Source organism: Diceros bicornis, chromosome 10, assembly GCF_020826845.1.
Source record: "Diceros bicornis minor isolate mBicDic1 chromosome 10, mDicBic1.mat.cur, whole genome shotgun sequence".
In the NCBI taxonomy this organism is placed as follows: domain Eukaryota; kingdom Metazoa; phylum Chordata; class Mammalia; order Perissodactyla; family Rhinocerotidae; genus Diceros; species Diceros bicornis.
Genome location: NC_080749.1, coordinates 56901911 through 56929609, shown reverse-complemented (window position 1 = coordinate 56929609; position 27699 = coordinate 56901911). Strand labels below are relative to the sequence as shown.

The 27699-nt window shown below is 36.7% G+C and overlaps 1 protein-coding gene across 3 annotated transcripts in view; it reads right to left on the bottom strand.

The window, feature by feature from the left end:
• Positions 1 to 27390, bottom strand: part of MTX2 (metaxin 2) — a 59604-nt gene extending 32214 nt beyond the window's left edge. For 2 of the 3 annotated variants that reach the window (XM_058549305.1, XM_058549307.1), the window contains exons 1-3: positions 27163 to 27390; positions 4269 to 4316; positions 3223 to 3269 (exon numbers count right to left, since the gene is read on the bottom strand). In XM_058549305.1, the coding sequence (XP_058405288.1) occupies positions 3223 to 3269; positions 4269 to 4316; positions 27163 to 27202 (135 nt within the window). In that variant the 5' untranslated portion in view covers positions 27203 to 27390. Of the gene's footprint in view, positions 1 to 3222; positions 3270 to 4268; positions 4317 to 20168; positions 20233 to 27162 lie in introns of those variants that run through there. The other variant, XM_058549306.1, reaches the window with a different exon arrangement.
• Positions 27391 to 27699: the final 309 nt, after the last annotated feature.

The window sequence follows — 27699 nt, the reverse complement described above, 5'->3', positions numbered from 1 at the left end:
TATTATGGAAAGGAAGATACATCTCTCTCTCTGTGTTTGTGTGTATAATACTGTGTGTGTGTGTTCTCTGTGTTTGTATATAATACTGTGCGTGTGTGTGTGTGTGTACTGCTATATAAATATACATAAATATATATACTGCTCATGAGAACTAGAGAAAACACTACACTAACACCTCACTATATTCGACATACAAGATTATTTTATGACCAAACACTTCAGGTAATATCAATACTTCGTGGATGAGGGAAGGAAAGCAAATCTAAGAGGAAATAACAGCCATGAGAAAAAAATTTATATTCTTTTAAATTGAAATCAGAAAGGTTCCTTTAATCAAAAAAGATCTAACCACTTAGTTCCAGGGGTATAATAAACACCAAGTCTATGTGGTAAGTAAAATTTATACTTCCTGATGGCTTAACTGGCAGACTATTAAAATATCTGATGCTTGATATCTGGTATCTCCTAGAAAACATCCAGTTTATGGATACCCGTCACATTGTTTTGATCAATTTTATACATTTAACTTATTCTTCTAAACGGATACTGGTCCACTATACAGAAGAAAATTACTCCATAAAGTTTACATCAGATATCTGGAAAAGTCACATTTATAGTCATGGCTACTATCAGCTGTCAAGTCAAAGAATATTGAAGAAAACCAAGAATTTTTAATATATTCTGGTTCATTTATCATCTAAGTGACATAAGTAGGATAACAAAAAAATTGAAAAGGTTAAGCAAAATTCTGCATTTTTTAAAAGGTTCTTTTTTTCTTGTTTTATTTTTAATTGCAACTATGATTTGAGAAGCCATGTTGAGAAAGAAAAGTATTAAGAACCATAAAAATAAGAGTTGCTAAATCAAGTACAAAGATTTCTTTTCTCATTCGTTTCCCAGATTATTTAGGATGTTAATTTTTCTTCTTAACACTAATATACTGATATCTTGCTTTGTACTGAAAACTAGTTAAACCATCTATTCCAGGACTTCTCAACACTGACACTATCTACACTTGGGCTGGATAATTCTTTGTTGTGGAGGGACTGTCCCGGGCATTGTAAGATGTTTAACAGCATCCCTGGCCTCTACCCAATAGATGCCAAAAGCACCCTCCCCAACAGTTGTGACAACCAAAAACGTCTCAACAACGTCAAACATCCTCTGTGGAGTAGAAATCTGCCTCAGTTAAGAACCACTGGTCTATTCCTACCCAAAATACCTTCCTATTTGGTGAAAATTACTTCAGTACTTCCTAACCTATTCTTTAGTTTTAGGGGTTCTTCATAGGGGATCCCCACAAAGCTTCAGCAGGGAGATCAGTAAACATCATGAAACCAGATGCAGAATAGCCTGGATATGTTTTTATTTGTGTGTGTGCAATGGAATGTTTTCTGGAGAAATGTTCTATAGCTTTCATCAGATCCCGAAAGAGTTATTCCAAAAATGGCAATAAAAAAAGGGTTAAGAATTAGGGCTTCAACTAAAATATTCACTGTGCCCTGAAGCTATCTTTTCAAAGATACAAAGATTGAAAATACCAGTTCATATGTACACAGCAAATAATTTACTTGTGCTACAGTTATCAGGCAAGATTGCTTTTACTACACTTATAAACTCTTCATTCAATAAACATTTACTGAGTACATTCTATATGCTAGGCACTGTTATTAGCATTTGAAAGCTAAACTTAAATTCCATCTCCCTCACCAAAAAAAAAAGGATTAACAAATAGCAGTATAAAGTTTGTATTTATTGCATATAACCAACTGAGAATTTCTGCTTCTCAAAAGTTAACATAAGAAAGAAAATACACTAGTTATAATACTAGCGCCTAAAGACAAATTTAAAAAATAAACGTAATTTATATTCTTGGTAAAAAGATATAAAATAGGGGCCGGCCCTGTGGTGTAGCGGTTAAGTGCACGCACTCCGCTGCTGGCAGCCTGGGTTGAGATTCCGGGCGCGCACCAACGCACTGCTTGTCAAGCCATGCTGTGGTGGCGTCCCATATAAAGTGGAGGAAGATGGGGATAGATGTTAGCCCAGGGCCAGTCTTCCTCAGCAAAAAGAGGAAGATTGGCATGGATGTTAGCTCAGGGCTGATCTTCCTCACAAAAAAAAACGATATAAAATAAATCTTCTAAAAGAAAGAAACTGAAAGATACTCATAGATATTCACACAAATTATTGTCCAAACACATTTCTTTCCATCTTTCCTTCTTTCCCTGCCTTAAACAAAACAAAACTGTACTGAATGACATACTATGTATCAGACATAGTTATCAAGCCCAGAGGATATCAAGTTGAATAAAAAAATAATGAGATGACCAAGTGCCTAGCATCTGCCTAGAACACAGCAAAAGCTCACAGTTCCTTTTCCTCCCTTTCTTTCTGTCCTCAAGAACCTCACAGTCTCATCTCCAATAAACGTCACATGTCTTAGAATTCTCTTTTATCTTTTAGATGCTGCACAATAAAATCCTCTTTCTGACTCAAACTATGTAAGCTAACTAAATAAACAGCAGCTAAATATGTAAAATGTTTGAATAATTATAATTCTATAATCTACATAAACATTTCTCTTTTTTTTTAAAAGCCAACAATCCCCAAGTATCCTATTCTTCCTACAGTGCAGTTTAAAGTTTACAGGGCCACTAATCTTTATGGATTACACAACTGTGATATACAACTTGAAGGGCGATTGCATTCAATAAGTGGTTTGGGGATAATAGACACTAATGTAATCAATAAATATAGAAGGAATGGCTAGAGAGGAATATGTCTGCTTCAAGATTACCAAATGGATTAAGGCTAGAATGAGTACAATGAGAGAATGATGCTTAAAAATATGTGGTGAATAAATCTTTACAAATAAGTTAGAAAATAATTCTGTGTCCATAAATGCACATATCACCCCACATAATCAATACCATCATATCTAGCCAAAAGCAAAACAATGACTAAGAAAGAGAAGCACTAGCACATAAGTATTTTTTATAACAAGAATGAATAATGAAGATTTTTATGTTTATTTTATATACTGACAACAATTAACTGGATAATATTACATAATAAAATTATACTTCACAGAAGAGATGTGATATTGACAACGGTAAATTACACAGAAAAATTCTAAACATACAGCACCAGACTGTCTGAAAAGGAAAAAAAATAATTGCAACTCAAAGTGAAAAAGTATTACATTATTCACATATTTACCTGCACAGCAAGAGAAGCTGCATTGTCAGAAAGCAAAATTTGCTCCCCTGTGGAAATACAACAAAAGGTCTGAGTCAAAAGTGTGATTGCTAAACAAGTAAAACATACTTAAAAATATTTTTATTTTAAAAAACAATTCCTATTTTTAGCAACAAAAGGTACAGCCTTTCACTAACATAATTATGAAGTTCTATATCAATGCTATTGTATAATTATAATTTTGATTAAATTATCATGGTATGTAAATAATGGTAGAACAAGACTATTTCCTCTAAAACAATTTGATCATTTATTGCATTTTATCACCAATATATAATTAAAATTGCTCATTTAAAAACAAATTCATTTTTCCAGTTTTCAAGAAACATTCCTCTTCTTTTCATTAAAATTAAGTAAAACAGTATCTGCTCAAACCCCTCTAGTTAAAAGTAAAAGCACTGAAAATCATATAAAACCAGCTTGCAGTTAATATTGCACAGTGTGTCTAGGTCTGTCACACAAAAGAAAGATGACAAGTTCGCTGCAATAAAAATTCCATGCTTAGAAGACTAGGGTTGCTGCCTATTAGTCTTCATTACTTTGCAGTCTTCTGACAACTGTAGCAGGCTGCTGAGCCCCAAATGGGGTCCATAATGTGATCTGATGATATATGAAGAGCTGCTAAAGGAAGCCTGAACCATCCTAGCCTATACATTTTAACAGTTCCTTTTTACTGAGAGCCCACTTTACCACAGGACTTCAAAAATCTGCTGCGTCAGCTATTGGTGCAGTAAATCTGCCAACTGCTCCTGCAACCACATCATTTTACACTGCCTACAGCAGCCAATATAATGAGTCAATAATAAACTAAGGACCTTATAGGCCATGAATAGTTGGTTTACACTGGCAGATACAAGTTTAGGTAAAATCTGCTAGACAAATTATACAAGGGAATTCCTTCTTTATGCCTTATGTTCTCTTTGCAGTCAATTATATTCCTGAGGGGGTTTTTTGGTAATAAATATATTTTGATATAAAGCCATTTTTAATTGTGAACAAATACCTACCTTTCAATTGCTGATATAACGTAGCATTTTCAGGCCAAGGTTCTGCAGCTGCAGAAACAAAGCAATGAAAATTAGGTACATAGGGCAAAAAAACAAAAAATCAATAACCAACCAAATTAATAAGCACACACATTTGCCTGGAGCATTTAAAATCAATTGCCAAGGCTACCTGAAATATGGCAACTAATCAAACTACCTTAGATTCTATGATAACCTATATAAGGAGGTTAGATAATTTGATTTAAATGCATGTTTGGTTTACTGTTTGGTGGTGGTTCATTTTTTTTATGGGGAGGAGGTGAAACACATCTTGCCCAGTCAAAAGTGAGAATTTAAAAAATAAAACAGCCTAAATGCTACTATTCCTCTAGCCTCCTTCAAACAGACACATATCCAAAATGTTACTCATACATACAAGAAGATACTGAATTTTGATTCACTATCAAAAAAAAATTGTGAAACAATATTTGTAATATTTTTCACTAAACTTTTAACAAAATAAATTTTCAAACACAATACTATATGAAAGAATCAAATGTATCTACATCAGGCTGTGCATCTTTCCTTATAAGCTGGTAGTATTTAAATATACAGAGGAATCCTGTTGTATTCTACAACATTTCATTGCCTTGACCCCACCACCACCACCCCACAAAAACAAAGAGGAGAAGCATGTAAATACTAAAAATGTGAAATAAAGCTGGTAAAATTAATTTTAGGTCCGAAGCCAGGCTTGACCTTGACTCTCAACCTCCCATCTAGAGAAGACTTTAGTTACAGAGAGAATATTAGCAACCTACCAGTATTTGGAAAAAGCACTAGATTTGAATTTTGTCTAATCAATTGTGCTTAAGAAGCAATGCCAGGGCTGGCCCCGTGGCTTAGCAGTTAAGTGCTCGCGCTCCGCTGCTGGTGGCCCGGGTTCGGATCCTGGGCGAGCACCGACGCACCGCTTCTCTGACCATGCTGAGGCCGCGTCCCACGTACAGCAACTAGAAGGATGTGCAGCTATGACATACAACTATCTACTGGGGCTTTGGGGGAAAAAAATAAATAAATAAAATTATAAAAAAAAAAAAAAAGAAGCAATGCCTCCACTGAGAATATATAGGATATCATTTGTTGAATTCTTTGTAAAAGCCACAAAACATCAGAATCATCAATTCTAACACAGTAACTACATTTGCTCTCCAAGAGAGTAAATATATGAAATTTGATAATAATTGTTATCGTTCTTATTGTGTTTAAACTAATCCAGTCTCCGTGACATAGCAACAAATTATTATTTTTTTTAGATTTTATTTATTTATTTATTTTCCCCCCAAAGCCCCAGTAGATAGTTGTATGTCACAGCTGCACATCCTTCTAGTTGCTGTATGTGGGACGCGGCCTCAGCATGGCCGGAGAAGCGGTGCGTTGGTGCGCGCCTGGGATCCGAACCCGGGCCGCCACCAGCGGAGCAGGTGCACTTAACCGCTAAGCCATGGGGCCGGCCCAAATTATTTTTTTAATATATAATTCCAGCTGATTTTTTTAAAAAAAAATTTATGTACGTGAAGCATTTTTTTTCTTAAGACAGATCATTTAAGATGCACTAAAACAGTCCTGGCAGGAGGGGGGACCCCTTAATTTGCTTTTATTTACACTTAGAATGAAAGGAAAAACATAGTAGTATTATTATAAATTATAAATGCTACTTTTGGTTCGGTTTGGGCTACAGAAAATTAAACTCATATTTAGGGATAATACCAGGAAATCACCAAGCAAATAATGGACCATACATGGTTTTGTATGCTGTTACCCACAATATTATACACATAGGTAAAGGCTACTGAGTTTCAACTCATGTACCAAAAAGGCGGTGAAACTAAATATTTATTATATGTTACTGTAAACTTTTTAACAAAGTAAAATTTCAAAAAGAACCCAATTAACCTATGTGACAGTTTTTAAAATAAAACTCAGGGAAACAAAAACAAGCTGACATCAGCAAATACTAAAAAATAACCTAGGATAAATTGTACAGTCAGCACACCTACAACATTTACATCTATATGAGAAACAGTACAATGAGGTTCATTTGTTACAAGATCCTAAACCATCAAAGATTCAATTATGTGCATTATATTAATCTTATTAAAGCAATAAAGCAGAGGAATAAAATTTACAAAAATTTCAAACATATTGAAACTAAGTTCCTTAAGGGCACAGATGTGTCAAATGTATCTGTGTATGCCACACCGTACCATGTTTTGCATACAGTTCATGTTCGTTAATTGTGCGTGGAAAGGAAGAAAAAGGATATCCGATTAAACCTTCCACTCTATTCCCTAAACATTCTGGCTAATCAAAGTTTTACTGAACTTAATATTATCAACTCTGTTAAAGTAATGGGGTGTTGTAATTAAATATTCTGGTAATTTTAACTTTTGGTTAGCTGTTTTGTGTACATACTAGACATGGATTACAAATTTTCAAAACAAGGGAATAAAATACACTTAGCATTAAATAGAGGCTGAATACAATTTGTGTTCTTTGATAAATCAGAAGCTACTTCACTACTCTGCAATATAGCAGTTCTCCTATGAACAGCAATTTGTGTGTTCAGTAATCCCAGTTAAAAGTTAATTTATCATCACCCCATGGATTCTCCAGATCTAATACAACAGACATATGTGAAAGTAAAAGAAATCTTGCAACACATTACCTGACTGCAAATAAGAATAAAGAAGTTGCCTATGAATACTAAAGCTCTGTTATTAAGAACCTAAAGCTAGAAACAGGGGTGAAGGGAGTATGTTTTTCCTGATCCAAGACACAAACTATGTTCCAACTCAGAAATTATTATTGAAAATAAATTCTCAGAAAGTAACTCTGCCAAAATGTCTGATGTTATCTTCACAAATAGAGCCTATCATTTAAAAAGAGAAGGCACGTAGGCTGATACAAACCTATATAACCATGTTATTCTAGCAGCTTGGAATTCCAGTGCATCCACAGACCAGGAGGCAAAAAATGGTAGAGGACGGAGGGCATGACCAGCTGCCGACCTCGCCCATGAGCAGCTCAGAGTACACCAATATCACTGATTTAGTACAGTGCCTATGTGAACGAGCTCAAATAATTACATTTTAAGCATGACATGGGAGAAGAAATGGCTAGCGTGTTATTTGATAAGAGGGCGAAAAGCGAAAATCCTAAGTTGTGTGGCATGGCAATGGATCTACAAGTCAACCACACAGGTATGCTTCTAGGAAAGGAGCTCTGTAACTGCCTTCATAAGAATTCCATGAATCATGAACATTATTATCCACATATAACAAAGTACAAAGCCTATTTCTTGGTTTAGGTGATATTAATTAAAGCCTTTTTATTGAGAATGCCTATTATGTGAAAAACAAAGTCCAAAAATACAACTTCTTCCCCACTTCTCTTTTCCAAGGTCAGGCAAGCCAATACCCACCCCTTGCTCCTGACCATGTGTAAAAGAGAGGGAGATTAAGAATTTAAAATTATAGTGCTGACAACAGACGTTAAAAATCTGTAGCATTTAAAAAGAAAAATCGCCATCTCTTACTAGTTTTACTTCAGTCAACCTAAAATGTTTTAGACCACAGACTAATTCAATAGCGAATAAAATTTCATGACTTACCTATCCTATTTTCAATTTCTACCACCAAAAACACTCCCTGAGGTGAAGTGCCTTTTTAAACCTGCCTTAGGAAAGAGCCAGTCTTAGAATAAATATACAAGGTGAGACTAACAGTTTCAGGAAAGGAGGCTGGTAGGAAATGGGGATTGAGCAAGAAGGCTGTCCAATGCTGTCAAGGTGCAAGTTACCGGTATTACTAGCACATCAAAAGTAAACTTTATGCTTAACACACATCAATAGTTTCTGAGGCTCTTGGAATAAAGATCAGAATCCTCAGCTTAGCCTCATACATCACCCTCTCTACCTCTCTGGCCTCACCATACCTCCACTCCACCCACTCTGTACTCCAGCCACACTGGCCTTCATCCAGTTTCTGAAGGCACTCCACTCCTACCTGCCCCAGAGATTCATCTGTGCTGTTTCCTGTGCCCTGGACCAATCTTCCCCACCTACTGTATCCTCACATCTCAGCTCAAACATCACTTCCTCAGGTTGGGCCAGCTTCTTAGACGTCCAACCTGAGCAGTTGCACAGGGCCCACACTTAGAAGGGCTCCACACTTGGTTTAATGTTCTGCTGTCGCAGTCTCAGAATTCTCTTGAACAAGGGGCCTCACGTTTTCATTCTGCACTGGGTTCTACAAATTACTAGAACATAAACATCACAAATCCAGTGTTCATGTCTGATTTTTGCTTACTACTTCATCCCTAGAACCTAGTACCTAACAAACAATCAGTAAATGCTGGCTGAATAAATATTTGTTTTCATTATTACCCCTACCATTATTGTTATTATTCTGTACCATTTAAGCTAGGAATGCAGCAGGAAAGATAAAGAAACTACACAACATGGTCAAAAAAGGGAAACTTTACCCAGGGAACCTCAATACTACAACCAATAACACAACTGTAAAAATATTAAACAGCTGCCTGAAAAAAGTTGGCAGAACCCAATTCTATAAACTTACCTATGCACTAACCCTAAAACTGGAAATTTGTTTCTATCAAATATATAGTTTTCATCAGCTATTACTGTGGTAACACTCCTGAGACTAACACGCAGCCCTCAACCATCTGACAATTCATCCCTCCGTTCCACTTTCACATTCTGTAACTCTAACCCAGGGATCACCACTTTTTAAAATCTCATGTCCCCATCAATAAATATTTTGAGTACGCAGGTCCAAATAGATTCAGAAATCATATGGTTGGTATTCCGGAGGTAATAAATCATGTGCATTATAAAACATACACTAAAAAAGAAAGTAGAGTTTAAAAAAAAGTGAAATCTGAATATTTTCTTCCTGTACTTCAAAGGATTATCTTGCATAACACAGGGTATATACACCCCACTTCACTTTGGAAAACATTGTTCTAATTAAATTAAATAACTACTTATTTGAAGTTTCAGCAGGGAACCCAGCCATTCATGTACCCTTGAACAAAGAAGAGTCCTCCTCTATTCTAGTGAAATCATCTTTTCTGATCACAGAAAAAGCCTAGAAAGAACACAGCCGAATTAATGGGGTGGTGGGAAGGGTACTTGCCTATCTACCTACCTAACAACAGGACCCTTGTAGACTACCAGAGTACTTAAAATTTCCCCCACATTCTTCCTACTTTCTCACCTTCCTGACTTTGCTCAAATTGTTCCCCTCTGTCCAGAATATTCCTTCACCACTACATACCCAAATCCTACACCTTTTTCAAGACAAAGTTTAAATGCTGCTTCCATGAAGAAGGCTTTTCTAACTAAACAAATCTAATTTCTCCATTATCGATACTGTCTATAGCAGTTTGTACTTGTCTTATATCATATCCTACTTTCTACTCTATTCTATTCTTATGTCAATATCTTATCTCTCTTCCCAGGCAGTGAGTTCCTAGAATGTGAAAAATTCCTATGGTCCTGAGATTATTTATTAAAGACTTGGCTTCTCAATAGCTCCAAACTGAATAAGACATTGACAATAATATATGCCAAAATCTGAAATTCAAATTAAGCAAGATTTAAATTTTTTTGTCTAAGTATCATTTAAAGCAAATGTCTTTATTACAAGAGTTCCAAAGTAAAACTATCCACCTTTCAGAAATTCATTCTTTCACAATAAGCAACTACTATATCATTTTCATACCAAAGCAATAACTTACTCTAAGGTACTCTTAGTGACCTATATTAATTCATTCATTAAAATTAGAATGACTCTTATTTCATAGCAAAAGACCCACGAAAGTTTGTATCATTTTTATAAAGAAGAAATATATTCCTATTTTATAGATATAAATAAAGAACACCTAGAAATAAAGCAAATATCAGAGCACCTCGTAGTAAGTTTCTACCCAATTAATGTTATTAAAAGTCTTTTTTCCACTTAGTCCTTTACCTACTTTCCAATTTTGCCCAGGCAAAATTATGATTATGTTACGTTTAGTATGTCTTTCACTACAAGCAAAGGAGATGCCTCTTAAAGTTTCAGTCTTTAGCAGGATGGAGAGCTGTTTTATCCAAGTAAGAATTTTAAATTTTTCAAAGAAACTTTTTCTACTCCTGTATTCATGTCAGAGGAGAACAAGTTTAAAAAAGAGAGAGAGGATACGTACTCGGACTTTTGAAAGCCGTAAGACAAAATAAACAATGTATAAATAAATTAGTGTTAGAAATGCACACATGTAAAGCAACACCCATAGCCCCCAAAATATATATTTGCTTCTCCTTTAATCATCTTTAAGGTACATACTATTTTCAAGCTTTATCAACCCATACAACAAAAAAATCATTATTTTTTACTACTAATCCATTATAATTTTTAGAGAAATGACTACTAGCCAATAAATTCACGTTTGTATATCTCTAAGTCTCTTAAAGACTCTACATTTTACCTGCAGCATTTGCTCGAGTATCAAGTTAGGTGATAAGTCATTCTGGTGACAGATGATCTATCTATTTCATTCAATTCAGGGTATTTCACATATAAAAGTGCTATGACCTAATAAACAAGTCTAATTCCAAAGTCCACCTCTTGATGATCTCATCTCAGAGGCCAAGAGAAGGGCCACAAAAAGAGGTGTCCTCTGTTGTCTTTTTTTTTTTTTAATTCTGCATTCTTAACGTACAACATGACTCCTCTGGCATATGAATGTAAGGTGAGACATAATTTGTAGAATAATAGGCACTAATATTACACGCTGCTTCAGTACTGTCATATTTCCAATCCATCAAATTGATTAATGCTATAATAACTCTACACAGACCTATCATTTGTGCACTAATGAAGTCAAACTCAGTTTATCCTTAGGCAACTAGATTCTGAAAGCTCATAGATGTCATCTCCTTAGCTTCCAAAGACTATTTAGACAGTATTATACAGAAGGAGTAAGAAACATGTGTAGCCTATCTCCAAATTTGGATGGCTTTCTGCCAAAAGTGTAAATGCAACTACCACTAATACCACAAAATACTCAGAGCATTTGGCAGCTCTTAAACATGGACAAGTTACTGCAAGACACACAGAGAAAAGAAGAAAATAAATTTACTAGTTTGACATAAATACATAAATATGATGTGGGACTTCATCAAAACTAGAATTTTAAGAGCTATGTATTAGATTCAACAGCAATTCAACCTACAAAATATAGCACAATTCAAAGATAACACTGTATCTCAGATAATATTGATCACAAAATGATTAAATAGTGATGCCCCTGAGCTACTGTTTCATAGGGGATGTTTAATGCTAGTACACAGGATGTGAAAGCAGAAAGTGACTCTTTCCACAAAAGGAATTTAAAAACATTCTCCCATCACCTCAACAGTCAGAGATCAATACTCGTGTCAGAAAGTGACTCATTTTGGAGAACAGAAAAGTACAGTGTCACACTGTCATTTCTATAAATTTAAAAAACTGGCAGGTATTTTGTAACAGAGTGGTAAGGCCACTGCCTCAGTCCACAACAAACAAAAATACCACAGACTGGGTGGCTTATAAACAACAGAAATTTATTTCTCACAGTTCTGGAGGCTGGAAGTCCAAGATCAGGGTGCCTGCATGGTCAGGTTCTGGTGATGGCCCTCTTCCAGGCTGCTGACTGTTGACTTCTTGCTGTGTTCTCCTACGGTGGACGGGGCTGGAGAGCTCTCTGGAATCTCTTTTAGAAGGGCACTAATTCTAATTATGAGAGATCTGCTCTCACTACCTAATCACCTCCCAAGCCCCACTTTCTAATACCATCACCTCAGGGATGAGGACTTCAGTACATGAATTTTGGGAGGACACAAACATTCCAATCATAGCTTTACATTATACATAGCTCTCCTTTATAAAGTAAATTTAGCCACATTCTACCAATCTGTTTTATCATTCATTCAATAAATAGTCACAGAATATATACATATATATATATATATTTTCCCCTACAGAATATAATGTGCCAGGCACTATTCTGAACACTAAAGATAAAATTATAAAGAAAATCACGTAACTGCCTTTAAGGCACTTAGACTTTAGTAATACTATGTGGCCCATCTCCATATTTGTTACCTTTATAATGTTTCAAGTTAAAAACTCTTGACAAATACTGGAGTCTATCTGACTAGGACAACAAAGATTATCTGATATACTCATTACAAGGCTTAATTCCATTTGGTCTACATGTTATAAAGAACTAAGAAAAAATTACATACAACAGTGCACAATCTCCAGAATGTCAAACGAATGCCAATTTACTGAGCCCATGACAAATAAATCATACCCCACAAATCCCTCATCAACATCTCCAATCACCCATTCATTTGTAACAATGTAATAAACAAAAGATTAAAATTACTCAAAGTGAGGGTACATGAATGAATGATACAGTAGAATTAATATCCAAGGTAAATGGGTTCTAATATCCTGCCATTCAGGAAGCAGAGGATAGAAAGCAAAACAGATTAAAAATTCAAGAAAACTAGTAGAAGGCACAACTTCCCCCTCACAATCAAAGTTGGAGACCAAATAAAACTAGAGAATAATGAGAATCCAACTGCTTCTAGTCAAACACTACCTAGACTTTTATCTAGGCAGATGACGGTGGTGGTGGTGGTGGTGGTGGCAGCAGTTAAGATTCCCCAAGACTCACAGAGCTTATATCCAGAATATATAAAGAACTCTTACAACTCAATAATAAAAAAGACAACCCGATTTTTTTTAATGGGCATAGGATTTGAATAGACATTTCTCCAAAGGAGATATATGAATGGCCAACAAGCACATGAAAAGATACTCAATATCATTAGTCATTAGGGAAATGCAAACCAAAACCACAGTGAGATACCACTTCACATCCACTAGAATGGCTATAATCAACAAGACAGACAATAACAAACGTTTAAAGGATGTGGAGAATTTGGAACTCTCACACACTGCTGTTGGGAATATATAGTTTGGCAGTTTTTCAAAATGTTAAACACAGAATTACCATATGATCCAGCAATTCCACACCTAGGTTTCACCTAGGAGAAATGAAAGACATATATCCACACAAAGACTTGACATGAATGTTACAGCAGCATTATTCACAACAGTCAAAAAGTGGAAACAACCCAAACGACCGTCAACTGGTGAACGGATAAACAAAATGTGGTATATCCATACAACAGAATATTATTTGGCAATAAAAACGATCCAAGCATTAACACATGCTATAACATAGATGAACTTCAAAAGCATTATGCCCAACAAAAAAATCCAGTCACCAAAGAAAACATATTGTATGATTCCATTTATATGAAATGTTCAGAATAGGCAAATCTAAATCTACAGAGACAGAAGGTAGATTAGTGGCTGACTCAGGCTGGGGGTGGGGAACAGGAAGTGATGTAAATGGGCAAGGGATTTCTTTTTGGGGTGATGGAAATGCTCTACGATTAGATTGTGGTAATAATCACAACTCTGTAAATATACTAAAAAATCATTAAATTGTACATTTAAAAAGGGTATATAAATTATACTTCAGTACAGCTGAGATAAATAGAAAATTTTAAGACTCTTACTGCATTTATTGTGCACTTAAGTGCTTGACATATTAACTATCTCATAATAACTTTATGAGGTAGAGATTATTATTATTATCTCTATTTTATTTACTTATTTTTTGCTGAGGAAGATTCACCGTGAGCTAACATCTGCTGCCAGTCTTCCACAGCATGGCCACTGACAGACGAGTGGTGTAGGTCCACGTCCGGAAGGGAACCCAGGCTGCTGAAGCAGAGCGTGCTAAACTTAACCGTTAGGCCATCAGGGCCGGCCCCCATTATCCCTACTTTACAATAAGAAAACTAAGGGCACAGCATAAGTAATCTGCCTGAAGTCACAACGCTAGTGAGTGACAAGAGCCAGGGCAGGAACCCAGGTAGTCTGGTTCGAGTCAGTGAACACACAACTGTATTAGCTAACCTCTTAGAGAGCACACAGATAAACACTCCTGAGTAATACTTAATTATTAAATTAAAGCAACGATAATCATCCCACAACAGTGGTTCTCAATTCTTAGCGTATAAAAATCACCTTAGGACCTTCACAAAATTGTGTTTCCATCAAACCCTAAACTCAAAGATTTTGATACTGTAGAGATGAGGACCAAGGATCCAAACTTGCCATAAGCACTCCCAGTAAATCTGATGCAGTTGGTCTGTGAACACCACAAAAAATGACCGTCCCCAGAACACACAATGTACTTGAAATTTGATTAAGTTCTTTCCACCTCTTTCATTCATTTGCCTCAAAGAATGTGGTAGTGAGGATCTGTGTAGAATAATTTTATTCAAGAAGATTTTTGCCGATCTTATTCTAATTAAGTATTTGTGGATATGGTTTAAAGCCATGTTTTAAAATATGCATTAGTAACATGTTGCAATTTTATAGTGTTCCAGAATAAGCCTTTAAGATTAATGAACTGAGGCCTCACTTATTTTGGAACCAAAGTGGTTAAATGATAGTTTTTCCATGAGATGTAATCAATAAAGAAAGTAAAACTAAGTTAGTAATTATGACACTTGAACATGAGCCACCTAACCCATCTATGCGAATCTAGAGATCAATTTCAAAATGGTATTCAAGGATCAATTTCATAAAACTGACAAACTTCTGGAGGTTAACGACGGTCAAGAAAACAAATTCACAGCATCAACAAGCCAATAATTCAGGCTAAAGTGAATATGAGCTAAATTTAAAACTTTCTCTTATTTCTTAATAAGTACACATGTCATCTTCTCAAACGGTTATGTTTAGACTTTCTTCCATTATAAAATTGACCCACCAATTTTCATTAATTTCCAATAAAAAGCGGGCCAACTACATGTGATTATGAAGATATGAACCTTGTTGCTGGAACTCAAAATTTGAATTCTCTTTTTAAAAACGATAATCTGAAATTCATAAAAGAAGAGGAAACACTGACACCATGTCTGAGCTTTTCTCAGAAATAGAGAAGAATATGAGATCAAGAGCAGAACTATACCAACACAGCTGGTTAAGATTAAAAGTGCAATTTCTGGCCAAAAATCAGAAGATAAACAGCCCTACACAAGTATCAGACCTCAACAGCGTGAACAATGTTAACCTCCAAGGTTTAATGGTCTTCTCAATCTAATCCTAGAAAATGGAAAATACATGTCCCTCAAACTAAGGAGCAATTCTCCCCACTACTCTAAACAAATACAATCACTGTAATAACAGCACCTATTTTTTTAAGTATCTACCATGTACTCGCGGTTCTGAGTACTCTACATATGCTAACTCTCTCACACCAAGCTAGGTAACCAAAAAATTCTATTCCTCCTCTCTCACCCCACCCAGGTCACCATGAAACAAATGATCCTCTACAGAGCATTTGATCCTTCATTACATCTCCTGAAATCCTGGCAGAACTGCAAGATTCCTCAAGAACAAAAAAAACAAGAAGTAAGATAACAAGCCTAACCATCATAGAATCCTTCATGAATAGGAACACAGGGGTAGAAAATCCTCAGAGACATAGAAAAAAATATATTAGAGGCATTTAACTGAACAAACTAGGTTATTAAACTTCCAAAATAAGCCAAGGACTATAATAAGACGACTATAAAACTGTCACTGCTCTCTAGTGTCTAATTTTGATGAGTGGGTCAGGGGCATGGGATACACATGACCATTTACAACACAGTAAGTGAATACAGGTGGTATAGGAGAAAAACACAGATCTTGAAGTCAGACATACCTGGGTTCCCTCCCAACTCCACAACTTCTTGTCTCAGTGACCTTGGCCAAGTTGCTTAACCTCCTCTTGCCTCATTTACCTTATCTGTAAAAAGGGGAAATATTACCTACCTTGTAAAGTTGTTGGAAGAATAAAATCAGATAAATTATGTAAGTGCCATTTATAGTCTTTAGCTCACAGACTGTACTCAATCAATAAGTAATATTAATATAAGCATCAGACCAGAAGTACATATAAAGCACTATAGGAATGCTCTTGAAGAAATAATTGAATCTGTCTGAGGAAGTTAGGAAAGAATTCACAAGAGGAGATGAAATCTGAACTGGGTCCAAAAAATAATCAGAACCGTGCCAGACAGAAGGTGAGGGGCAGGGAGAGGAGTTGAGATGTTCACAAAAAATCGAACACCCCTAATCCAGTTTGAGAGACGAGAGGTAAAATGCTCAGTAAAGCATTCCTAAATTAGCATTGACACACCACTTTATATCGAAATTATCTGTTTCAATGGATGTGTTCTGCACAAGAATGTAAGTCCATCAAAGGCAAGAACTGTATTACTCATTTTTGTACCCCAGCACCTAGCAGAGCACCTAGTGCAAATCATGTACTCAACCCAACAAATAAACATATTCTGTAGAAAATACAAGTAGGTCTTTTGCTATCTAAAGCCTGAAAGATATTTGACAGCAAAAAATTGCTACAACTCTGGAAACAAACCATCAAACCAAATTAAGGAATAATAACATCTCAACAGTGTGTACTAAATGCAACAGTGCAAACTCATGAACTCACTTTCTCTCCAAATTGTTCAATGGTTCCTAACCAGAGGCACACAATCATCTATGGAGTGTTTAAAAACCATACTGGCCTTAGAGCTATCCTCAACCTTTACAAACAGGCCTTTGGTGAGAAAAAAGGGAATGTGTGTGTGTGTGTGTGTGTGTGTGCGCCCGCGCATGCAGGTGGGAAGCGCAATGCAAGGCAAGCGTGGTTTGTTTTTGATAGCTCCACAGAGAGCTGAATGCAATGTGCAATACCACCCTACCACCCTTATACACTATTCTACCCACCCCCACCTCCCATCCACCCCGATCCCGTTTTAGAACCTCTATTAGGTCATGAGTGGGACCAGTCGGTTCCCAGCTGTAACTAAAACAGACTCAGCTAAGCCCTCTGCACCAGGACATTACCACCTTGGTTACTGTGGCAGATTATATTTCTTAAAGATGGCCACAACAATAGCTCCTGTCCCACAAGCTCTTCTAGAACCTCACCAACCACCCCCCATCCTCAATCAAGAGCAGAAGTCTAATTCCCCTCTCCTTGAACCCAGGCAGACTTGTAACTCTCCTGTGACCAACAGAACATGGTAGAAGTGATGCTTCGAGACCTCCAAGGAAAGGTCATAAAAGGTGATGCAGCTTCTCCCTTGTTAGCATGGATACGTGCCTTTAGGAAACTGACTAAAAGTCTGACTACCCTGAAGCCACCAGGTTCTGAGGAAGCCCGGGCCACGTGGAGAGGCCACGTGTAAGTATTCTAGAAGACAACTCCAGCTGAGTTCCTAGCCAGCATCAATTGTCAGACACATGTGAGTGAAGATGCTTCCAGATGTTTCCAGCCCTCAACTGTTGGATCACCTCTAACCTTTGGGTCTTTCCAGCTGAGGATCCAGACATTGTGAGGTAGAGATAAGCCATTCCTCCTGTGGCCTGTCTGAATTACCGACCCACAGGATCCACGAACATAATAAAATGGTTGTTTTACACCCTGAGTTGTGTGTGGTTTGTACACTACAACAGTAACTGAACAGGCATAGTTTTGATAGTTAACAATTAGTCACAGATTTATCATCAAAGACAGAATTAAATGTTGAATCATCTGAAGCCTCAGAATTCCCTCTGTTCATCTAAATCAGTAACCAAACTGACTCCTGACCATGTTATATTTATAAATACCACTTTCCTGCTTCAGGCATAGATTTTGAGCTTTTCCCCTTCCCTCCAGTCAGTTCCACTTTATTAACCCATTACCTTGAAACTTTCACCTTCCTGAAATCTCACTCTCCAGGTTCCTGACCACATCATGGTTCCCTGGCCTCTAGTCCCCACAATTTGGAAACCAGTGACTACAATGGCTTAACTCCACCATAAACTCTGATCTGACGGCAGCTGCTACATTATTCAGGAAATGAGAAAAAAAAAGAGAATTCAAGAGAAAAATGACTTAATTAAGCCAGCTAAACTCAAACCTTACCATAATCCTCTTATAAAAGGCAAACCTGTAAAGTCATTTACCTAGGATACAAACATAATCCAAAACAGTAAATAATGAAAACACACTTTATATTTGTCTTTAAACTGCACTCCATGATTTCTAAAACACAGCTCCCTTTCTAAATATTTATTTTAATATTAAAATTATTTTGCCTTCTCCAAACAGCCACCAAATGATGCTACAGGAAAATCACTATGGCTAGAAAGAGAATTCTATTTGAAGAGAAAATACATCAAGAATAATTCACAATCTTAACTAAAGAACAAATATCAATTACCACTTAAAGAGTTAACATCACAGAACTAGTTCTCATCCACTAGCCAAACCAGAAAGTTAAACTGATGAACAGTAAAACTTACAACGATAACAATACCTAATGAAAACTAAGACAGTACTTTTTATTTTTACACTATTTTCTTATTGATGTATCTTTTTTAAATTTATAAAATAAGAAAATTAGGAACATTACTTATAATTTATGATGCCAAAATATTTTCCTAAATAAAGGCTAGTAATCAAAAGAAAAGGAGGTCACGGCCGGCCCCGTGGCTTAGTGGTTAAGTGCACGCGCTCCGCTGCTGGTGGCCCAGGTTCAGATCCTGGGCGCGCACCGACGCACCGCTTCTCCGGCCATGCTGAGGCCACATCCCACATACAGCAACTAGAAAGTTGTGCAGCTATGACATACAACTATCTACTGGGGCTTTGGTGGGAAAAAATAAATAAATAAAATCTTCAAAAAAAAAAAAAAAGGAGGTCAACAAAAGGCCAGATCATTAAAGCATCAGCTGTCAATGTTACCTTAGAGAAATAAGGCTAGAGTAATGACAGCCTTTTCACATCTAACAAATGATACAATGTATTTGTATGAAGTTCTAGTCAGTGCTCTACTTTGACCAGGTAATGCAATGCCATATGAGTGAGAAATTCACTTATAATACATAAGGATACTATATCCACTAGCATAAAGATACACAAGTCTTTTAAAAATCCAAAGGCAAGTTAAGTCATGAAGAAACTTCTTTGGCTTATAAAAAGTTCTTAGAGATAAAAATATATAATCAGTACAAAAACATAGCTAAGTGTATAAGCACAATGAAATGCTTTTTATGGTTTCTATTTTGCTAACACAGTTACAGTTAATGGGAATTGCCATGACAAAATGATTGTTTTTATGAAAAGAAACTTCTTTTATTACTAACCAACCAAATTTCATTTTTATTACTGATGTAGAAAAGTTCAAAACCATGATTCATTTATAGAACGTACAAAAATAAGAAAAGTGTTCAAGAATAGAGTACAGGATCATTTACAAAGCAATAAAAAATTAAAACATGCATTTCTCTTACTGGCAAGACAAATAATTCTCTTCTACACATAAATGGCTATAGCTGGATTTGCTGAATATTATAACTTCTATCTTTGAACAAAAAATGAGAAGCCTGAATTTAATAATCATCTCTATTTGATATCTTCAGTCCCACTGCTTACCAAGAAATTTCAAAAATGTTTGAAAAATGCTAGGAAATTTGATGATGTTTTCTTTCAATTTTCATTCAACTATGGAAGGCTTGGGCTAACATTAATAACTCAAAAGTCTTCATGGAAATAAGACTGACAAATTTTATGGGCAACCATCACCAAAGTCTTCTAAGTTAAAAACTAAAAACCATGTAATTTCAGAGTATGGAATTTTAATAAAGCATACAAGAAAATTAAAACTTGCATTATGCTTACTCATGTAGTATTTCACGATCAGAAACAAGCCTTTCAAGACATCTTAACATCACATCAAAGTTTCCTAAAAGACAACAAAACATTGCCTCTAAGAATTTGGTTTCCAACCTATTCATGAATACAAACGGGATAAAATAAAACAGGCCACACTGCTGTCAATAAACTGTACTTTGCCTCTAATTTGAAGTATAACCTATTTTATCTTTGTTTTGCTTCTCCATCTCTCCCTTCAACATCAACTTCACAAGGTGATAAGCACCATTCATATGACTAATATGAATGAAGACTCTCTGAAATGTGATGGCCAGTTCAATAACTTCTCAATAACTCCTCAGTGCCTCCTCGATACTGGAGAATCCACAGAACACTGAGTATAAATAACTAGCAAAATATTTTTATTTTCAAAAACAAAAGAACTGAATGCATTGTATTTTTTCAAGTATCTGTTGCAATTATCATTAGATAGTTAGACAAGCAAACATAAGAGGCCTATCATTTTCTTCATTCTCAATAAACCTCACGAGCAATAGCATCACTTGTATCTTACAAAGAACTTTTAACCTGTTTTCCACTTCTTTGAGCTTCTAGAACCCTTCCGAAATGCTTTTAAAGTCCAGATTTCCCAGTGCTCATGTGGAAGAGGGATGGAATAGAAAACACTTTATTACTGATATAAAAACAAAACTTTTTAAACATGTCTGTTTTGATTACACTTATTTTCAAGATGCTTACATATTATGGGTTCCATGGAGCCCATAAAACTACTTTCACAGATCATACTATAAATTAATGCTACTGCTAGAATGAAGTTATTAATAAATTTAAATAATTAAGTACCCACATGCCCACAGTGAGATAAATGAAATATTCCAAGTCTTCTTTTTTCATCCTTTATATAGTTTACTGAGCTTCTAAATAAAGAACAGAAATGATACTGCCTTGATTTCAAAAGATTAATAATTACAGTATGATGAAATTCATCGATATGCTTAAAATATAGCAAGGCACTGGTGAAGTAATAAAATCATTCAGAAAAGATGGTATAGAAGTTAATAAAAATAAAGACACTTTGGACATTTTCTGCTGTCTATAATAGTAATGGGATAACATAACAAAGGTAACATCCTCAAAGGCTCTTGGGCAATAAGAGTGATAACAGAAACGACCATATATAGAACGTTTATTACGTACCACCCTACACTAGGAGCTTAACATATATTATAAAATATATTACCCCCTTTTTACCAAGAAGGAAACTGTGGCCTAGAAAGGTCTGCCGAAGATCACAGAATAAGTAAGAGGCAGAGCTGAGCTTAACACTCAGTTCCTCTGTCTTACTCCAATGACCTTCTTCCTAATATACTCTTATCACCTTACGGAGCTTCAATTTCCTCATCTATAAAACAAGAATAACACCTATCTCAGAGGATCAAATTGTTAATATTAGCAATTATATATAAAAATCATCTAGCACAGTGGCTCAACAACAGACACTTACTCTTATTATCAGTAACTAGATAATTATCAGCTAAGTTTTTAAGGCTAAAACTTTTTGGCAATGTCTAATAAACAGGTCTCCACTGAAAAAGACTCAGAGTATACATACCCATGACCCATACCAAGGATTCAATTTTATAATGAAGATTAACATGGCTGGAATTTATCTAACATATAATCTTGAAACAAATATCTTAGAATAATTTGTTATAGGAGTAATTTTAATAATTTTAGTAACTGTAGACGTTTCATATTATTGAAAAAAATTATGTATTCTATTTATAAATAACTTTTGAAAACTTTAGCAAATTTGTATCTTCACACAGGAAGTCAGAGGTAAAACCTAGTAGAAGAGAAAAACTGACAGGTAAATAGCTAAAAATATTAATGAATGCTTATTGAGTGCTTATGATGTGCCAGACACAATGCTAAGCATTTTATATCTTTTCCCATCATCCTTAAATAATCTATAATTATCTTTACTATTTTGCAAATAAGAAACCTGAGGCTTAAAAGGTGAGTAATTTGCTCAAGGTCACACATTAGGCAAGTAGCTGAATAAGAACCCTGGTCTGACTCATTCCAAGGTCCATAGGAAGTGTGAACACAAGGTGAAGGAAGAGATCAACACCGTGGGAGAACCCTGCTCTTCAGCGTTCAGCACCTCTCTCCTTTTGTGTGTGTCTGGTGGCACTGTGGAGCCCCAAAGCCTGGAGCCACTCCTGCCACAAGGACAGGCAAGAGAGTCAGGCCTGTCCATCACAGTACTCCATCCTTCTGGCTATAGTGACTGCTCCAACTATGGTCACACATCCCAAATCGGGCTACTCAATCCTCCCCTAGGATATATTCACACCCAACTCACTGTAAAAAAAAAAAAATTTTAAGACAGAAACTCAAGTAGTATATTGGAAAATCTTGCCATTAAAAAAACAACCACCACCACCAGCAGGTGAAAATCTAAAACACAAAGGTTGTTATAAAAGATTTTGAAAACCATTCAATATCCAGGACTATTTTTATCCCTCTTTTAAAGTTCTAAATCTAGCATATCATCATCTAGAGATCCAAGCTATTAATTCAAAATCATAATTTACCCTTCCTTTCCATATTAACGAGTTAACAACTCAAAATCCTCTTCCACTTTAAGAAATCTGTCCAAAGAAACTACACAGTATGTCTATTCAAGCACTGTTTACATCAGAGAAAAATCATATATACCTGTGATGACTTTAGGACGCACCAACTTGGCTAGATGGAACTACATTTGCCAGAACTCACTTTCTACTATGTTTCTGATTAGCGTGAGCTACAAGGGACATTCTCTAGCAGGCGCTAGGAAGACAGAAGGGAGGCAACAGCCATTTTGTAGCATACAAACACCTTCTCCCAGTTATTCAAAAACTAATCTAAGTGCTGCTGTGAAGGGATTTTGCTGATATAATTCAAATCCCTAATCAACTGACTTTACATTAATCAAAAGGGAGATTATCCTGGGTGAGCCTGATTTAATCAGTTCAAAGCCCTTTAACAGAAGGCCTAAGTCCTCCTTGAGATCAGACACTGCAAGCAGTACCTACTACAGAAGGACAGGGCTCCTCTGTCCTCCCAGATCTCCCCTTCCTGGCTGTCTGCCTTGGAGACTTGGTACTTGGCTGGACAACCCCCACAAGAACAGGATAAGCCAATTCCTTGTGTGTCTGTGTGTGTCTGTGCTTCTCTGGTTAAATCAATATAACACCCTAAATATCCATCAGAATCAGACTAGATAAGTAAATTATGATTTCTTCATTACAGTGAAATACTATGCAACCATTTAAAAATGATGATATATGATTCTATTCATAGACACAGAAAGAGATCTCAATAGGTTACATGACAAAACAGGTTACAAAAGTATGCATATTTTACATATTTTTTTTTTTAATTCAGGCAGAGAGAACAAGACAGCTTTGCTCACCAAAGTTTCAATGACGAGGATGGGAATTTCAGTCTTAATCTGGGTGTTAAGATTTTAGGTGATTTTTACTCTATTCTTTATATTCTTTCGGATTGTTTTCATTTTCTACAATGGCCATGTATCATTATTATTATCAGAAAAAAGAAAAAAAAAACCAATAAACTTTTCTGATTTGATAGGAAAAAATGTCATGTAGACTTACATGTAGACTTACAGGCTAAAACGCCCCTAGAGTCTTAAAGGACAAACACGAGTTATCCAAGCAAAGTGGACATTTCAGGCAGAGGGCAACACGTGCCAAAGATGGACACTACAAATAGTTTAGACAGGCGAGAGTTCAACTGGAGGAGGGACAAAAGATGAGGCTGGACAGACAGACTAGGACTAATTTACGGGGGTCTTACCTGCCACACTCCACTTCCTGACAATGGGAACTAATGAAGGTGTTAAAACAAGAGGAGTCACACTTGCATTTTAGGAAAATAAAAATAAAACAACACAAACAAAAACCCACTGAGGCTTGCAGTGTGGAGACTATATTGGAAGGAGGTCAGACTGGAAGCAGGGAAACCAATTCATAAACTACTACTGTAATCCAACCGAGAAATGACAAAGCCCTGAACTAAGGTAACAGCAGTGCAGACGGAGAGAATAAGCCATTGAGCCACAGGAAGTAAAGAGACAGAAGTGGTCCACTTAAACTGGGGAGTTCAGAGAAGGCTTCCAAAAAGATGTCCTTATAAATAAGGCTCTCAAAGAGGGCACTTCATGAATATCACAGATAAGATGTAAGATGTCTTTAAATGTTTCCAAAAGAAATACCAAACAGCGTGTTGGCTCACACCCACTGAAAGGAAGAATAATAAGCAAACTGTTAAATACACTAAAAATTAGAGCTCTCAACCACAAAAACAGACTCAAAATTATTTATTAAGTTATAATAGGACTATGTAGATATATATATTTCTAATCTCTTGAGGTTGATCTCTTCCAAGAAAACCATATTATTGCCAGAAATGGAATACTCTGAATAGTTGTTGGATCTGAGTCACACTTATAAGTCACAAGTCAAACAGAGGGTTTCATATAAACTTGTATGTTAGCCATCCTTTTCTCCCTGCTGGCCTAAATATAATCTTTTAAATTTTTTAAATTACAATCATTTAAATTACAAAACTAAAATATTCTCACTATAACAATTCAAGCAATTCAGAAATGTAGTTCCTTCACCCTCCACCAATGCCCTATCCCCCTTACCCTGAAATTACTAGTTAAAATTAGTTCAATATTCTTCTGTTTTTCTTTGCTTATATACACATACATGTTTACTAAGGTTTATTTATTTAACAACAGTGGGTTCATACAATATATATATTATTCTACAACTTGTTTTTACTTAAGATATTCATAGTTTTCAAGCCAATATATTTAACAGGTATACCTCTTCATTTTTAGTATCTGTAATAATGTGAGCATACCATAATTCAATATATATTCAGGACACCTCTAGTTTTTTGCTATTACAAATAATGCTACAATTAATATCACTGTATATTTCTTTAAATATTGGTCCTTAAATTTCTATCAGATAAGTTCCCTGAAGAAGAATTTATGGGTCAAAGGATGGCATCTTAATAAATATTGCTATATTAGTTCCAGAAAGTAGTAATAATTTACAAACTCACCAATAGTTTGGGGGTAACTGTTTTCCCCATGGCCCTGTCAGTACTAGAAATTATCATACTCACTTTGGCCCATCTGACTAGGCAGAAAAACCATTTTCTACTGTTAGTGTCAGGGAGCATCTTTCCATATGTTCATTGTCCATTTGCATTTCCTCTGTTGTGAATTGCCTGTTCCTATCCTTTACCTTAGATTCTGTTGGGTTGTCTTTTTCTTATTAATTTGCAGAAATTTAAGTCTTTCATCAAACAAAGCTTTTAAAATTTTTCTACAATCAACTCTGCCAATTTTTTCTCCCATGGATTCTGGATTCTGTGTCTTCCTTAGGCCTCCTCTGCCACCCAAGATTATTAAAATAATTTCCTATATTTTCTCCAAATTATTTTATTACAATTTGGTTTTCGTTCTTACTTTACATTTAGATCTTTAATTCATTTGGAATTTATTCTTGTGGTGTTATGACTTACAAGTTGTCCCAACACCATTTATTGAAGTATCCATCTTTAAATGCCTCCTCCTAAAGTAACAGATCATTACAAACAGCTAAGATGGCAGATAAAATTCCTAGAAATTCTTAAATTTCACTAACTGAAGCAAAATTCCAAACTTATTAAAAGACATTCATCATTTTTTCTTTAAAAGAAATCACACATTGGGACACAGGCATACAGTATACCAATATCAGCATACACTATGAAATGGTTGATTTTTTTAACACAGCAGCAATCTATATTAAATCAATAATCTAACTTTTTTTTAACTTGAAAGGTAAAAGTAGAAATAATCATTGGTTAAAATCTCAAAATAATTTATTGATTCAGGTCACAAATATTTACTGAGCACCAACTGACAGGTGCTCAGGACACACACAATGGGGGACAAAACAAGTATGATCCCTGCTTTTATGAAGCTGGCAATCTAGTGGGAGCTTCCCTCTCTCCTGGAAAAGAATGTATTTTAAGTGAAAAAGGAAAAAAGAAATGTATGTTCACACAAACGCAATGCAACGAAAAACATTTTGGCAAATTTTATGACACATTCAGTATTTTCCATTTCCAAAACATTCCCTTATTTCAAATGTACCTATTTATCCTAGTGACTGTCTCTTGACTGTCCTCATACTGAAAATACTGCTGGGAAGTTAAGATTAACTCCATTTAAAGATTAACTATTACCCATCAACCTACACTACAATATCTACATCTAGTCTCTACTTTCTCAACAATATTTCATTTCTTTCGCTGAAGTAAATAAGAACCTCAATAACAGAAAACATATTATAAACCTCTATTTACATCAGTCATGTTCAATCCATCAAATCAAAGGTGTTTCTAAAAAGTATACTTAGATTTAAAGATGTCTCAATGAATCCTAGAGACCTAGCAAATGGTAGCATATTGTGTCAGTTGGAGAGGAATCCAGAACTTCGGTGGCCCCTCAATGACAATAGGTAACAAGGGCGACTCAGTGACAATCACCTTAAACTTCAGGTCCCACGACCGAGGCTGCCCCCACTCTTACACTGAAGCCTTCGGATGCCCGGCTCTGTGGCCACGCCCCCCCACCTGAATCCCAACCCACGGCCTCCTCCACGCACCCCAGCTCCTCCCGACCGAAGGGGGAGCGGGACAAAGCACCGCCAAGCAAAAGCAGACGGGACTCCTGCCTCTGCCGGTGACCTTGGCCCCTCAGTTTTCTCATCCGTGAGACGAAGCTGGTACCCCGTGCCCGCCCCCATGGCCGGGCCTGGGTTCAGCACGTAATGCCGCAGTGTGGGGGAAAGCTGGGCCCTAACCCCACGCTGCTCCCCGCGCCGGCCCGCCGCCCCCCTCGGTCCGCGGCCACGCGCGCTACCTGCGATCTGGGAGACGAAGGCTTCCGCCACCAGAGACATGTCGGCTGGGCGGGCCTGCGCCCGCGGTGCCTGCTCCCTACGGCCCTCGGCGTCCTCCTCCGCAACCCGGGCGGCTCCCAGCAGATAACCGACCAGGCACCGGCTGAGGCACGGACTCACAAAGCCCACCGCGGCGGCAGCGGCGGCGGCGAAGACCCCAAGGTTACTGCCAGGCCCCGCCAGGAACTTCCGGCGCAGCTGACAGGGGCGCGCGTGCGCTCCCGCTGGCCCCGCCTCCGCCCTCCGCCCTCCGCCCTCCGCCCCGGGACGCGGGGCCCGCCGGTCCTAGGCTCCCGGCTGTTGCCGGTTTGTGGGGGTAGGGGGCATGGTTCCCGGCGACTCGAACTCCAGCCTAGGAGTCAGCCCGGGTAAGCCCGGAGGGTTTTAGTATCTTTTCTGCAAGCGAGAATTTTGTTAGCAAGTAACATTTTTAAGCGCACACTAGATGCCAGACACTTTTAAAAACATACACAGCATTGTACTTCATCTTGTCAACA